This window comes from Lactuca virosa, chromosome 6 (genome assembly GCF_052849685.1).
Source record: "Lactuca virosa cultivar CGN04683 chromosome 6, Lactuca_virosa_CGN04683_v6, whole genome shotgun sequence".
NCBI lineage: Eukaryota > Viridiplantae > Streptophyta > Magnoliopsida > Asterales > Asteraceae > Lactuca > Lactuca virosa.
Window position 1 is genome coordinate 46,138,877 of NC_136431.1, and position 15,387 is coordinate 46,154,263.

At 36.3% G+C, this 15,387-nt stretch overlaps 1 protein-coding gene across 1 annotated transcript in view; it reads right to left on the reverse strand.

Moving 5' to 3' along the window:
* Positions 1-10,726: 10,726 nt before the first annotated feature.
* LOC145121501 (mitochondrial inner membrane protein OXA1-like) overlaps positions 10,727-15,387 on the reverse strand; it is a 30,671-nt gene continuing 26,010 nt past the window's right edge. The window contains exons 2-7 of the mRNA XM_079057237.1: positions 11,895-11,976; positions 11,466-11,524; positions 11,279-11,354; positions 11,040-11,171; positions 10,866-10,949; positions 10,727-10,747 (exon numbers count right to left, since the gene is read on the reverse strand). Of these exons, the coding sequence (XP_078913363.1) occupies positions 10,727-10,747; positions 10,866-10,949; positions 11,040-11,171; positions 11,279-11,354; positions 11,466-11,524; positions 11,895-11,976 (454 nt within the window). The remainder of the gene's footprint in view (positions 10,748-10,865; positions 10,950-11,039; positions 11,172-11,278; positions 11,355-11,465; positions 11,525-11,894; positions 11,977-15,387) is intronic.

A 15,387-nucleotide genomic window follows, 5' to 3' on the forward strand; every position in this document is an offset into this window, starting at 1 on the left:
GTTCAATAGGAACTGTTTCCTCTGGTTGAGTGCTAGTGTCATCTAAGGTTCCTTCATTGGCTAACTCTTGAATTTCTTCAAGGTCACTGGTGCTCCCACTGTCCTATTTGAATATGAGCTCTCTTTCTATAAAGACTCCTCTTCGTGCCACAAAGACCACGTTTTCACTAGGTCTGTAGAACAAATATCCAAAAGACTGTTTTGGGTAACCAATGAAAACACATTTCTCACTTCTAGCTGCTAGCTTGTCGTGAGTCTCTCGTCTTACGAAAGCTTCACAACCCCAGACTTTAATATGTACTAACGAGGGAACTTTCCCCGTCCACATTTCATGAGGTGTTTTTGCAACCTTCTTTGTAGGGACAAGATTGAGGATGTGGGCCGCTGTCTCTAAGGCATACCCCCAGAAGTGAATAGGAAGCGAAGCACGACTCATCATAGAACGAACCATGTCTAACAAGGTTCGATTACGCCTCTCAGCTACACCATTTAAGTTTGGTGTCCTAGGAGGAGTTAATTGTGAAACTATTCCACATTCCTTTAGATAGTCGTTGAACTCGATACTAAGATACTCTCCGCCTCTATTGGATCTAAGTACCTTTATCTTCCTGCACAATTGATTCTCGACTTCATTTTTAAACTCTTTGAACTTTTCAAAGGTTTCTGACTTATGTTTGATCAAGTAGATATAGCCATATCTGCTATAATCGTCAGTGAAAGTCACATAGAATCGATTAGCATCCCTTGTGGTTGATATGAAGGGTCCACACACGTCAGTATGTATGACGTCCAACAAACCTTCACCTCTTTCACAGGATCCCGTGAAAGGTGATTTTGTCATCTTTCCCAAAAGACAAGATTCACACATATCATCTGATTTTAGGTCAAATGATTCCAACACTCCATCCTTTTGGAGTTGGGCTATGCGTTTCTTGTTAATGTGTCCAAGACGACAATGCCACAAGCATGCCTTGTCTACACTATTAGACAAGTCAATATTAAACACACTATTACCTCAGCTATCAACACAAGTCACTGTTTCATACACACCATCACAAGGTAAAGCTTCAAACACAAAAACACAATTCTTATAAACAGAAATCGAACCATTTAAATCATTAAAAGAATACTTAAAACCTTGTCTGAACAATGCATGAAATGAAATAATGTTTCTCGTCATCTCAGACGAATAGCAACAATTCAATAAATCTAATCTAACATCATTATTAAGCAAAAGTTGATAAACTCCGATCTGGGTCACTGGTGAAGACTTTGTGTTCCTGTATCAAGTACCCACGAACGAGAAGATAATGAGTTATTAGAAGAAATAGTGTAAATACCTGCTGAAGATGGCTTCACTTTGCCATGTTTGATATCTTGCAGATATTTTGGGCAGCTTCGTTTCCAGTGCCCTTTGTCATTGCAGTAAAAGCAATCGGCATCTTTTGGGCTGGAAACATAGGGAATGACAGCATTGGGCTTGGCCTTTGGGCCACTACTAGATGACCCAGCTTGGGCCTTGCCCTTCCAATGTTGCTTAGGAGGACCTTTCCTCTTTTCCCCTTTCCCTGTCCAATAGCCAAGACAGGGTCACTAGCAGGAGTGGAGGCTATACTTTTACCCTTCATTACTTCCTTTGTTGTCTGCAACAAGTTGTGCAATTGGGCCAATGTCTGGTTGGTGTTGTTCAAATGGTAAGTTAGGATAAACTGACCATAACAATCGGGCAATGAGTTCAAGACCATATCAATGGCCAATTTCTCATCAAAGTGTATGTTGAGCTTGACCAAACGATCTATGTAGCGTTGCATTCTTTGCACATGACTAACAACCGACTCCCCATCCTTCATCTTGCAAGCCATGAGTGATTTGACTACCTCGAACTTTTCTTGATGAGCTCGCTTATGGTACTTTTCCATAAGTTCATTGTTCATCTCAAAAGGCCAGTAGTCCTCATAGTACCTATGCAGTTCTGGGGACATGGTTGTGACCATGATGCATGCCACTTTGGTGGCATCGTCATAGTGCTTCTTGTAGGCAGCATATTCTTCAGGAGTGGCTTTGGATTCATCAATTTCTTTGAGCTCCTTTTGAAGGACATACTCTTTGTCCTCAAAACGAAGCGCCATTTTGATGTTGCGCATCCAATCGGTATAGTTTGAGCCATCCATAACGACTTTGGAGCAAATGTTGAGCGAAGAGAAGTTGTGGTTGGAAGATGATGAAGCAGAAGTGTTTCCAGGAGTAGACATCTGAAAAGAAAGGTATTTTTAGTTAGATTTCAAGATACCTCAATATAATAACCCAAAGATATGATATCAAGGTTAGGATCCAACTATGAAGATTCACAATTTAGAAATGGGATGCCGAGATCCAAGTGTAAATTTCACAAAGGTAGATAAATGACGATTCACCAATTCCACCATTAGACGAAACAAAGAAGTGAAATTCCTAATTCTTTTGAGATACATTGAAACTATTCAATGGCATGTTTTAGTCTCAGATTATGCTCTTCTATTTGTGACTGGGATACCGAGGATCACAAACAAGATGTGAATAACCATGAAAATGTGGGTAAGCTCATTGTCTTTATCATTATCTATTGATGTGCTGGTAAACCAAACACGCTCCATCAAAATGATAATTATGAGATACCCATCACTACTCTTTATTAGTGCCTATTAGTGTGCTGGTTAACCACACACGCTCCACTAACGACCAATAAATCATAATGTGCAATTTCATGCGTTAGCATACTTTTCACATTTTTCCTAAAGTAACTAGAGTTGGGATTTTGTAAAATAATGTTCTAGTACTTCATTAATAACATTATACTTTTAATGAGATTTAGTTGTTCTATCAAATCCGTTCTGCTAACAACCCTCCACTAATCAAGGAAGCGGTGGGTGAGAATGGACACCCATTCAACTACCATTTTATAGGTAGTTTCCTTATATCCCCCTGATAAACTAGCTTCGTGAATGAGGCATACTAGCGATTTGACTGACCAATTCTTATACATATATAATATTTAACTTTTAATCTATATATATATATATATATATATATATATATATATATATATATATATATATATATATATATATATATATAAGGTGCGTTTTAAACTTTTTAAAACTTTAGGGTTTATATAAAATTTTCGAAAATTAAAGCATTAATTTTTAAATTTAAAATAAACCAAAAAAAAAACTAGATTTAATAATTATATATTAATTAACTTTTAATTAATTTATTAAATCTTGTAAGGATTATCTAATCAAATTAAACAATTAATTTAATCCTAATCAATATCCCTCTAGATTTCGAAAATTAGGGTATAGGATAATTTCCTTATTTTTCTCAATTATCCAACTAAGCAATAATTATCCAATTAGGAAATAATTATCCAAACTAAAATAAAACCCTAATATTATATGTAAATTTCGAAATTCAAGGGAGGAGGCTAGGTTTTTCAAAACCCTAACCCTAATTTCAATTAGGGTTCATGGAGGCTTGGGTTTTTTCGAAAAACCCTTTGAACCAAAAACCCTAAAAACGAAAAACATGGCCTTTTAGGGTTTAATAGCTATAAACCCTAATTTGAAATTCAACTATTATAGCTATTCAATTTAAAACAAAACCAATTGCTCTGATACCACTGATAGGTTTTAGGTGAAACAAATAAACTAGAAAAACAATTCCTAAGTTCACATGTAACCTACTTTGGATCTATGTTTTAACTATTGAACATATAACTTTGAATTGCAAAACAAGAACCCTAAGGAGAGAGGCTATTTTCGAAATTAACCAACTAGGGTTTTAGATTAACATACCTTTCAATTGTTATAGCAAACAATTGCTAATCCTTTGATTTTGATCTTCTTGGAAGCCTAGCACCACAATTGTAATGCCTCTAATGGAATCACACCCAAGAGCTAGCAAGAAGGAAACTTGTGAGGAGAGAGGTTAGGGTATGCAATTTCGGCTTATGGTTTCTTCAAGAGAAGGAGTGCCAATTTTTGGAGCCAGGAGGCTCCTTATATAGCTGAGGTATCTAGGGTTTAAGGAAAACCCTAATGTTCCTTTGCTTAGGGCTTAAGCTTATCCAAAGGCCTTATCCAAGCCCCTTGGACGAAATCATTAGGGTTTCCCCTATAGATTTCGTCCACCCCCTTCCAAGGAGGTTCTGGAACCTTCCACTCAACTATTTGATAATTGCAAACTAGTCCCTGCACTTTATAATTAATACAACTAACCCTAATATCAATTCTAATTAATTTATGGCTAACTATTAATTAAACATTATGATTTCTAATTAATATATTAACCTTTTAATATATTAATAAATCATTTACATTAATTTATTAACCTTATAATAAATCAATGTCTCTCCTTTCATAATTTCCTTGTCCAGTTGCTAGGTTTGAGGGCAACCCAAAAGGACTGTGCTGCTATCAATTCAAGTACATACCAATTATAGTTATGGGCTTAGACACCTAATCCAACAACCCTTATGTGTTTTTTGATTTCCTAAGCGTAAGATGTAATCTAAGGATATCCGTTCCATTTACTTTTTTTTGTTTCCTTTATAGATTTTCGTTTGATGTTCCCTTGTTTGGTTTCCTTTATGTATTCTATTTGATGTTCCTCTTCCCTATTGATGTACCACATAATTAGGAATCCCGAAAGTCATGTAGTCACCCATGACTATAAGATATATAATATATGAGATGTAAGTTTTCCTAGGGGTAGGAAAAATATGCATACAATGTTAGATTATATGACACTAGATATGTTTTTGATGATTTAACGTGCCATTAATTTTAGATTTTGACGTGATCTCATATTCATGCTATAGTCATATGATGTTTATATTATTATTATTATTATTATTATGGGGTCAAAACTTATTTTTCTCACCAGGATGTCTAGTCTTCATGTATTGTTTTCATATGTGTTGCAAGCAGAAAGTTAGAGACAATTACATTTAGAGACACATGTTGACACGAGAGATGATATATGTAATCATATGTATTGTTATTAAACCTTTTTGCATTTAAACTTAGAGTTTATGATATCTTGATGCCTTATGAGAGATTGATACATCCCTTGTAACTGTTTTATATTTGAGAAAGACAGAATTGCAAAAATGGTCCCTGTGTTTGTCAAAATTCTGCGATTATGGTCCAAAAATGTTTGGTGGTGTATCAGTGGTCCAATTTTAGATACCACATGTGCTTTTGGTCCTTATGGTTGACATTTTTGTGTGGTTTTGGTCCATGACCTACGTGAAATGAGAAAAATACCCTTAACTGATTCTTTTTTTGATTTCTTTTAATTGTATAGTTATTATATAATTAAAATATAAATATAAAATAAAATTTCATCACTCTTAAATACATTAACTCTCTCTCTCTCTTCATTGTGTTGGAGATTGGACCACTATCGTTATCGAACCACCACTACCACCTGTTAGACTTCCACCGCCACCGTCATTTACCCAAACAACCTAGCGCCCTTCCGGAAAAACGAGATATGTAATGGAAAGTCATAAAAATGGGATATGCTTTCATGGTAGAAGATGGTGGAGCTCGATGGAGCTTTTGGGTTTTCAACCGTCGTTCTTCGCCTTTTAATGACGAGGGTTTTCTGCCGCCAACACCACCTTTTTCAGCTTCTGTAAATCTCCTTTCGCTGCCACCATTCTCATTTTCTGAAACCCTAATGTCGCCGCCCTTCGATAAGGGTTTTGGTTCGAGGTCTGGTTTTGGTTCTCCATAGGGATGTGATAGTACCTAGTGGGGATAGCCATCGACAGAGATTTACGACAATCTAGCACCGCCGATCTGTCCTTTAAACATGTCGATATGTTCGATTGAGACTGGGACGGGATGCAAACTCAGGTCTTCGTGAATGGTGAGAAGATGGTGGAGCTCGACGAATAGTGGTGGTAGAGGGTCATCAGGTTAATGAATGAGAGGTGAGGGTGAATGTGGGGAGGGGGGTGGAGGTGGTTGAGGCAAATGGTGGTGACGAACAACGTTGGGGGTGGGGTTTAATTTTTGGTTTTGAGCACCCCTTACACTAATTTGGGCACTGAGTATGTTTATGATCACTTGGTTTAGATCTAAGAAAGAAAGGGAGCTGTTAATGGTGGTTTTCAACTTTCTTAGTGGTTTCCGGCAAGGCATGGCGAGAAAGAACGATATGGATGGGGTGGATTATGGAAAATAGTGGTGGCGAACGATGGTGGTGGCCGTTGGTGAACTTTTACCGGTTCAATGATTGAGAGATGGGGGTAAGGGTGATGAAAATGGAGGTGGTTGGCGGCCGATAGTGGTAGTTGGCGGCGAATGGTGGTGGTTGGTGGCGAATGATGGTGGTTAGCATCCATTAGGGGTGATGTTTCTTGAGTGAGTGTGTGTGTGTATGTTTCTGTTGAGATAGACGGAAGAGAAAAAGGGTGGGTGGGCCCTATTTTATTTTTTTTGTAAGTTAAAAAATATAAATTAAATTATTTTTGTATTTCAATAATTATAGAAAATGAAAAATAAAAATTATAAGGGCATAATCATCTTTTTAAGTGTACAGGGACCAAAACCAATAAAAAGATCCAATTTTGGACCATTGATGCACTACCAAAACTTTTTGGACCAAAACCACATAATTTTGCCAACCACAGGGACCGTTTTTGCAATTTTGTCTTTGAGAAACATTTTTATTTGTTTAACGTTTGAGTGACATACTTGGATATGATGTATAAAGAGCCTTATAAGTGATACACCTAGATAAGATCCCTAAAATAGGGAGACTATTGCATATAAAAGAGTTTCTTATAGATGAACATATAGAAATACAATCTTTGGATCCAACTAATGAATACACCAATGATAGGATGAGTTAAGACTAATACCAACATAGATCATTATCGGTTATACCACTAGAATAAATTTCTCATAACAATAATTCTTGGGCCTTTGCTTTTACCCTTCACAACCAATCAAATTTTTTTGCAAGCCAAAGAGCCATTCAAATTATGTTTCTTTTTAAAATCAAAATAAATAATGCAATGTTTAACTTTGTTGGTTGTGGTAAAAGAACCCGAGTACCATTATTAATAAGAGCATTATATTAGTCATCCATAACATTAATCTAATAAGGATTTTTCAAACCTTGTTAATAACAGTGAGGCACAAAGAGTCTCTTTGTGTGTGAACATTAATGCGATAGAGGGGCTTGATAATATAATGTTGTGTGTTGTCATTTAATAATGAGATTTTTAAGGGAAGGGATATATCGCCATAACTGAGGTTGTAGAAGTTGGCATAGATGGTGGGGTCGACACTACTGAGGTGGCAGTAGGTGATGGTTGATTGGATGCCATTGCTAACATTACAGACAACATAGAAGGGGAAGAAAGAAATATAGTTGTGGCAACATGAGTGGGTAGGGTAGGCCAATATTTAGTGTGCTTGGTTGGATTGTATAAATGGTAACGATATGCGGAGGACTAAAAAGGTCATCAAATAATTTATAGGCTGGGGTTCAGCTAAATGTCATAGAGCTAAAAGAAACATATTTTGTTCAAATACAACATGATATGATATTATAAACTTTTTAGAGGCAATAAGAGACACTGAAAATCATTATGATTTGAACAATAACCAAGATAAACGTACAGAATGGGACATGTGAAAGCTTGTAAATGGTGGTGGGATATGGTAGCATATGTATCCATAGACACAAATATAAGATTATTTAGGTTATTTGCAAAACCGTTTTTCATATTGGTGTCATTTTGGATGGTTGTGGAAGGTAAAATGTTGAGCATATGAGAAGATGTAACATCCCTCTCTGGCACGTATCACAATATTGTCCACTTTGGGCCACTCGACACGAGGACTTCCCAGGGGGTCACTCATCCCGGTACTACTCCCGCCCGAGCATGCTTAACTGCAGAGTTCTTATGGGATCTGCTGTCCTCACGACTTTAAAACGCGTTGTGACAAGGAAGGTATCCACACCCCTTATAAGGAGTGTTTAGTTCTCCTTCCAAGCCGATGTGGGATCAGGTGCAACCCATCTTCACACCCATTATAGGGTTCGACGTCCCCGTCGAACACATCGAGCCGTGCCCTACCTCTGATACCATTTGTAACATCCCCCTCTGGCACGTATCACAATATTGTCCGCTTTGGGCCACTCGGCACGAGGACTTCCCATGGGTCACCTATCCCGGTACTACTCCCGCCCGAGAATGTTTAACTGTAGAGGGGGATGTTACAGAAGACATGTTAAGGGATTTAGCCTAATAAGTGGAATGTAAATGGCCATGAAAATGGATGATTATGCAATATCATTAATTGTGTGAACCATTCTTTCGGATTTACCATTTCGTTGTGAGGTGTGTGGGCATGAAAAACAAAGAGTATTTGTTAAATGTGAATCGAGCATTTGGATCATGTTTATGGAGCATTTGGATCAGTTGGAACTCAATGGAGCACTTGGGGTTCACGGAGCATGTGACAAAGGAACATATCATCTGAGAAAGGAATGGATCGTCTGAGAAAGGAACAGATCAAGTGCCAAAGGAACGGATCATATAGAAGGGGGTTTGGAGCACCTGTAATAGGTTTGGAGCACTTGGGAGTGATATGGAGCAACAAGGGGACCTTGTTGCGCCATATGATAAAGGGATGAGCCAAGAAGGATGTTGTCGCGCCATGACATTCCTTCTTACGCCATAATGCTCCCTCTTGCGCCATTGGGTACTCCTATTGCGCCATGGAGTATGTTGTTGTGCCAATCATGACCTTATTGTGCCATGCATGTTCCTGTTGCGCCAAGGTGGTGATCTTGCTCCAACCTAGAAGTTCTTGCGCCATACTTAAAGCCTGTTGCACCATCTATATACTTGTTGCGCCATCATGGCGCAAGATGGACCATCTTGGTCCCTGATGAACCAAGTATGCTATGAAGTCCTTTATGATGCTCAAGATCATTCAATGGTGCTCAGAATTTGGTATTGCTCAAGGATTACACCATCACTACAAGAAAAATGACTTACAGTCACACCAAAAAAGTGTAACCATATGCGTATAGTGACATTTTATTTTTTCACTGAAAGTGTAACGGAAGGTGACGCCATCGTATGGCTCTTATGGTCACTTTAAAATGTAGTGTCCGTATGATATGAAAACATGTGGCCGTATTATAAAAGTGTGGCAAATGTGTACGAAATTTTGTTCCTTAAATATCCAATATTATAGCATTAAACCGTCAGTAGTCACATATATTTAGTAAACGTTGTGACTGTATATCACCAACTTGCGACATTCATGATGTTTTAGTGTAGTTGTTTTCTTCTATATTGTCACACAGTTTAAATTTTATTAAGACTATTGTGTATCTTTTGTAAACATGTAATTATGGTGAGTGTGACCATGTTTGCTAAATGGCTACATGTAATTACTTCCATAAGTGGCGAATTGGTAATTATTAGTCACAAAAAACAATCAATTTTTGTGACTATAACTTATCATATAGAGACACACAATTAAGTGAAATACAATCATAAGTATTATAAAGACACACATTTTGTTAAAATTAAGGACTATTTGGTATCGTATTAAGACTATTGGGTATATTTTAGACACATATAATTACGGTGAACATGTCCATGTTCGGTAAATGGACACATATAATTAATGATGTAAGTGACGATTAGCTAGTATTTAGTCTCAACAACAATCAATTATGGTATTTATTTGCCACATAAATTGTTTTTCATGTTGTTATTGTTTAACTTAGTCACAAGAACTTTAGAATAAACATCATTTTAAATCAATTGTAGTCTCAAAATTCTTGTATATTATGGCTATTGTTAACCATTTAGCCACACGCTAAAAATTGATGTAAAGTAACCATTGTATATTTTTAGAGACATTAAAAACCTATAAAACATGGCAAAATTTATATTACAGCCACTTTAACTTACTATTTATTGTTACTTTTTATTCATTGTAGACACATCAAAATAATTTAAATTAAAGTAACGAAACTCAACAATATGAAACAAAAACAAAATTCATAATTTGATATTACTAATAATTGAAATCCAAATCCATACATTACATTCCAAATTAAAATATCAAAGAAAAGAAAATTGTCCTCATTTCAAGAATTTAAATAATTGTTAAAAAATCAAACACATCATAAACGAAAACCTAAACATAACTAGGCATTCATCTTGTTTGTATTGCTCCTTGTCTTCTTGAGAAGGGCATCAGATGAGGAAGCTTTGTGAACGGGTTGACAGCAATTAGGATGCTTCCTGTGTATGTCTAGCATAAACACCAAGAACAGATTCAAAATGAAGCAATGCAAAAATCAAGGATAATGTGGTATGAAGAAAGGTAAAAGAACAAAGTTCACTAGCCTCACTAAGCAAATTAGCTGATCCCTTTGTGAAATAATTCACTTTACTCAACTGTCTTATGTATCACTATCTCCTACTCTAAAATGAAAGAGAATCACGACATCTTGGGCAACTTTAAAGGAGAAGTATGTATGTATAACAAATAATAAAAATACATATAGAGTTATAAATGATAACTAGTCAAATGAATCTTCATAAATTTATTTGTATAAAAATACATATAGAGTTATACATGATAACTAATTTTACCTTATCAGGGAATACCTTCTAATGGGTACCTTTTGGAAATCAATCAAGATAAAACTTCCTCTGTTTCATTCAGACCAGTATCAACTATCAACCAATTGTTTCATTCCTACAAAGTTTCAACAAGTGAGAAGGTTGGAATTTTTATAATTAAGAAAAAGAGTTGTGATGTGATAGATACGTTTGGGAAACTTGCTGTAAGAGGAAGCGTAAGAGCAACACCATCCCTTGCAATATTTTTCCAGACACCACCACGCTTACCTTCCTGCATGGTAAACTAAGAAACACAACATATATACAATAAGGACAAAGGAATCCAAAAGGCAACTGAAACAATCAACAACAATGTTTTTACCTCGATAGTTATCCAACATGAAATGACAGCCAATAAAGGAAGAATATAGAATGCATCAACAGTGGTAAGTTCGATGAACCAAAATGCCCCACCAGTTTGAAAAGATGGAACCTTTTCCACCATGTTCTCAATCTGCATATTACTACTTACTCAAAACTTACAACACATTCCAAAAATGTGGTATTATATATTATTAAAAGATTGAAGCTGCCATTTGGGATATAATATGTTTTACTTACAGCAAGGAAAAAGCTGACAAAGACAGGGACTTGGATGAAAAGCCTGGTCAATTGAGTATACATAGCAGTGGAATACCTGCACAAATATTCAGTTTCAATTATAACATTATTATCATGCAAAAACAAAGGCTTAACATTGATCATGTCAAGCAGAAGCTCACAATAAGGAACAATGGAAAGTGCTTACTCCATATATACTCTCTTCTTTTGTGCCTCAACTTCAGCTACAGCCGTTGAACTCATGCTCTGAAAAGGTTACTAATAATTTTTAATCATAAAAATAATGAAGGGCCAAAGAGTTTCATCTTCTTAAAAGGATAAGCATGTCGAATTCAATAAACAAACATTAAGAGCACTGCACATGCAAGAAGTCCCCCAGCCTTCTATTTGCATCAATAATTAATTATTCATGACCAAAAGTTATATGGTAGCATCAAATTAAGGATATTGATTCACAGCATGTTATTCAATAGCTTTAACTTCCGTTTTGAAACAATATATTATAATTTAGACAAAGGTGGCTCTTTATACATAGTGCACCAGCATAAACATGAACTTTTCATCTATGTAACATGTAAGATGACAAATGACAGAAGAAGTTTGATGATGGGCATACCTTATCTTCCATCTTTTGTTGATTCTGCTCCAATTCTGGCCCCAAAATCTGTATGCAAAATGTCAACATATCAATGCTACCTCTGAACAATATAACTCAATATACTATTATACTCAGGACTCAGGAGTCAGGACACACACCCAGAGAGAGATGGGGAGAGATGTTGACTGATGTTTTACATATATTGGCTTTCAAATTCAAATGTATGAACTAATAAATATGTTAGGCAAATGAGTAGAGCTCACAATTAACTTTGAGGCAACCTTGCAATAATCAATATACATATGCATCGGAAGTATAGCACATAACATGATCGATCATGGAACTGTAACAACTTCAACTAGGCATTCACACTTCATTGTTATACATGAGTCATGACATACAAACTACGAGCCAGCAGATGCCTCTGTCATTAAAAGCCTATTAATTATGTCAGAACAGAGTATAACATGGTGTTTGAATACTTCTACACCATAAAGGCACCCATTAGAAGGTATTACCTGATAAGGTAAAATCAATATTATTTAAAATCAATTAATCAAATGCTTTTAGAATGGAAGAAGAACTTACTTTCACAAATGACAACGATAGATGTTGGAGGGATTCCGGAGGAGCAGACGATGTCGGAGGATATCTGGAGGAGTAGAAGGCGACCACGAAGAGCCAGAGAAGGTTGGTGACGGTGGCTTCTATTCATCGGAGGTGGCAGAACAACAAATCTATATACCACCTCCTATCGGTCGGACAAGAACTCATCGATAGAGCAAGTTTCTCTCGAATTTCTGGTGACAGACGACCTAATTTTACCCGAGGTTCCTTGAAATTCACCTACATGTGCGCCGATTAAGCAAGAAATTAGGAAGGAAAACCTACACAATCTCGTTCAGCGGCTGAAATCAACTCAATCGAAGACTAATCACCGAGTCAGTAGCGTAGATCGTAGAGCAAAAGCAGATTTTGAGCGATTCTTGAGCGAAGAAACACATATGAGAGAACGGCGATTCTTGAGCGTAGAAACAGATATGAGAGAACGAAGCCCTCGCCCTTGTATATTTGGGAAGAATTCGAATAAAAAAAAAGAAATTAAGAGAAAATAAAGATAAAATGCATTAATATTTGGGAGGGAGTTTAAATTTAATGTGTGTGAAAGTGAAGTTAAAATAAAATCTCGAGTGGGAAATTGAAATTTTCATTTGAAATTTTGAATGATGGTGTTTAATATATATATATATATATATATATATATATATATATATATATATATATATATATATATATATATGTATATATATATATATATATGCGTGTGTGTGTGTGTGTATAGAAAGGTTCGGAATTCTGAGAATCGTGTATAACACTTTCAAATTAAAGTATTTGGGTGGTACTCCCAATCTTTAATCGGATAAGACTCAGAATTGAGAGAAAAAAACAGAAGAGAGAATGTTTTGATGTTATGAAGAAGAAGTGTACCAACAACAGATTTCGGATATGATCATATAACAAAAAAACTTCATGTCTTAAAACTGCCACATGACAGTTTTATGTCCTAAAACTGTCCACAAACGGTCATAAACCAACTTAAATCCGAGTCTAGAATATGGATCACAAAACCGGGTACATTTATCAAAAACCGGGAACAAAACCGGGTCTAGAACTCGATCCCAGCCAGGGGCTCTGCCCCTTGGACCCCACTCCCAGGAGCGCTGCCCCCGGACCCCCGTTGGTTCAGGGGCTTCGCCCCTAAATAGGAGTATTCTTTCAACAAAGACAAAATTAAACAATGTGCACTCCGTACCATACCGATTTGTTCAATGCTTAAGCCCTTAGTCCTATACATCAAGTCCTAACTCATAATAAATAATTCATACACCAAAAGTCATATGACTTAAACCCTAAGCCTTGGTACATAATCCATAAGCCATGAAATATGAGCCATAAGCCATAAACCATAAGCAATATGCCCTAAACCCTGACTTATAAGCACTAAACCATAAGCCATGACACATGAGCCATAAGCCATAAGTCATAAGCCATAAGCCATGACATATTAGCCATATGCCTTAATCACCTAAGCCCCAAGCCTTAAACCCTAAGTCATAAGCCTTAAGCATTAAGTTATAAGGCATAAAACATAAGCCTTAAGCATTAAACCATAAGTTGTAAGCCATAAGTCTTTAAACACCATAAGCATAAGCACTTATCCTTAAGCCTTAAGCCCTAAGCCCTAAGCCCTAAGTCATAAGTCATAAGTTATAAGCCATAAGCCATAAGTCATAAGCCCTAAACCTTATCTCCTAAGCCATAAGCCTTATTCCCTAAGCCATACATCAGAAGCTACAAACCATATCCCCTAAGCCCTTAGCCCTAATACATAAACTATAAGCCTTAAGCCCTAAGCCATACCACCTTTAACCATAAGATATAAGCCACAAGCAATAAGCAACAAACCATAAGACGTAAGTTGTAAGCCCTAAGCGTTTAGTTACAAACCATAATCCCTAAGCCCTAATCCCTAACACATAAAATATAAGCCTTAAGCCCTAATCTATACCACCTTTAACCATATGCTATAAGCCATGAGCGATATTCCATACATCATAAGATTTAAGTTGTAAGCACTAAGCCTTTAGCCATAAGCCATAATCTATAATCCATAAACCATAAAACCTAGGCCATAAGCATAATCCCTACACCTTACGCCTTAAGCAAGGTGCCATAAGAAATATCTAGTAACCCATAAACCATAAACCATAAGCCAAAATCCCTAAGTCCTACAACATAATCCCTAAGTCGTACACCTAAGCCTTAAACCATAAGTATTAATCTATAAGCAATATGTTATAAGCATTAACCAAACCCTAAACCATTAACCAAAAGCTACAAGTTTGGTCCAAAATAGGTTTGGCTTGCAAGGATGGTCCAATAGTTTCGTTTTGTTGCGAGTTTAGTCCAATGGCTTGTACACTTATTCCCACAAGCTTATAACTTCTCATGTATGAATTGGGGTTTTAGAGTTATATATGTCGTAAGGTTTATGACTTACGGCTTCGCTTTAATTTATTTAATATTTCCATTTTTTTTTTGCATCCAGAATGAATAGTCACAAAACACATCCTTTGTATCATAATATTGCAATGGTCTCAAAGAAACTCACACACACATACACGTACACACACATATATATACATATATATATATATATATATATATATATATATATATATATATATATATATATTCTAAACTATTTTAAATTTCTCCTCAAAATTTTAGTTTCCCGGTATAATTTCACTCTTCCCACAAAAAATTAAAAGCCCCAATTATATTTCCCACCTAAAAATTGGCTCTAACATTCCAATCAGTTCGTCGGCCTCTCCATACAAATCACACGTCGCCGACATGTCCACCATACGATCTCCTGATTGCTAGCACCTCTCTGTGAATCATCTGCCACCACTTCTCGCCTTATTGCAACCTACATGTCTCTAAATAT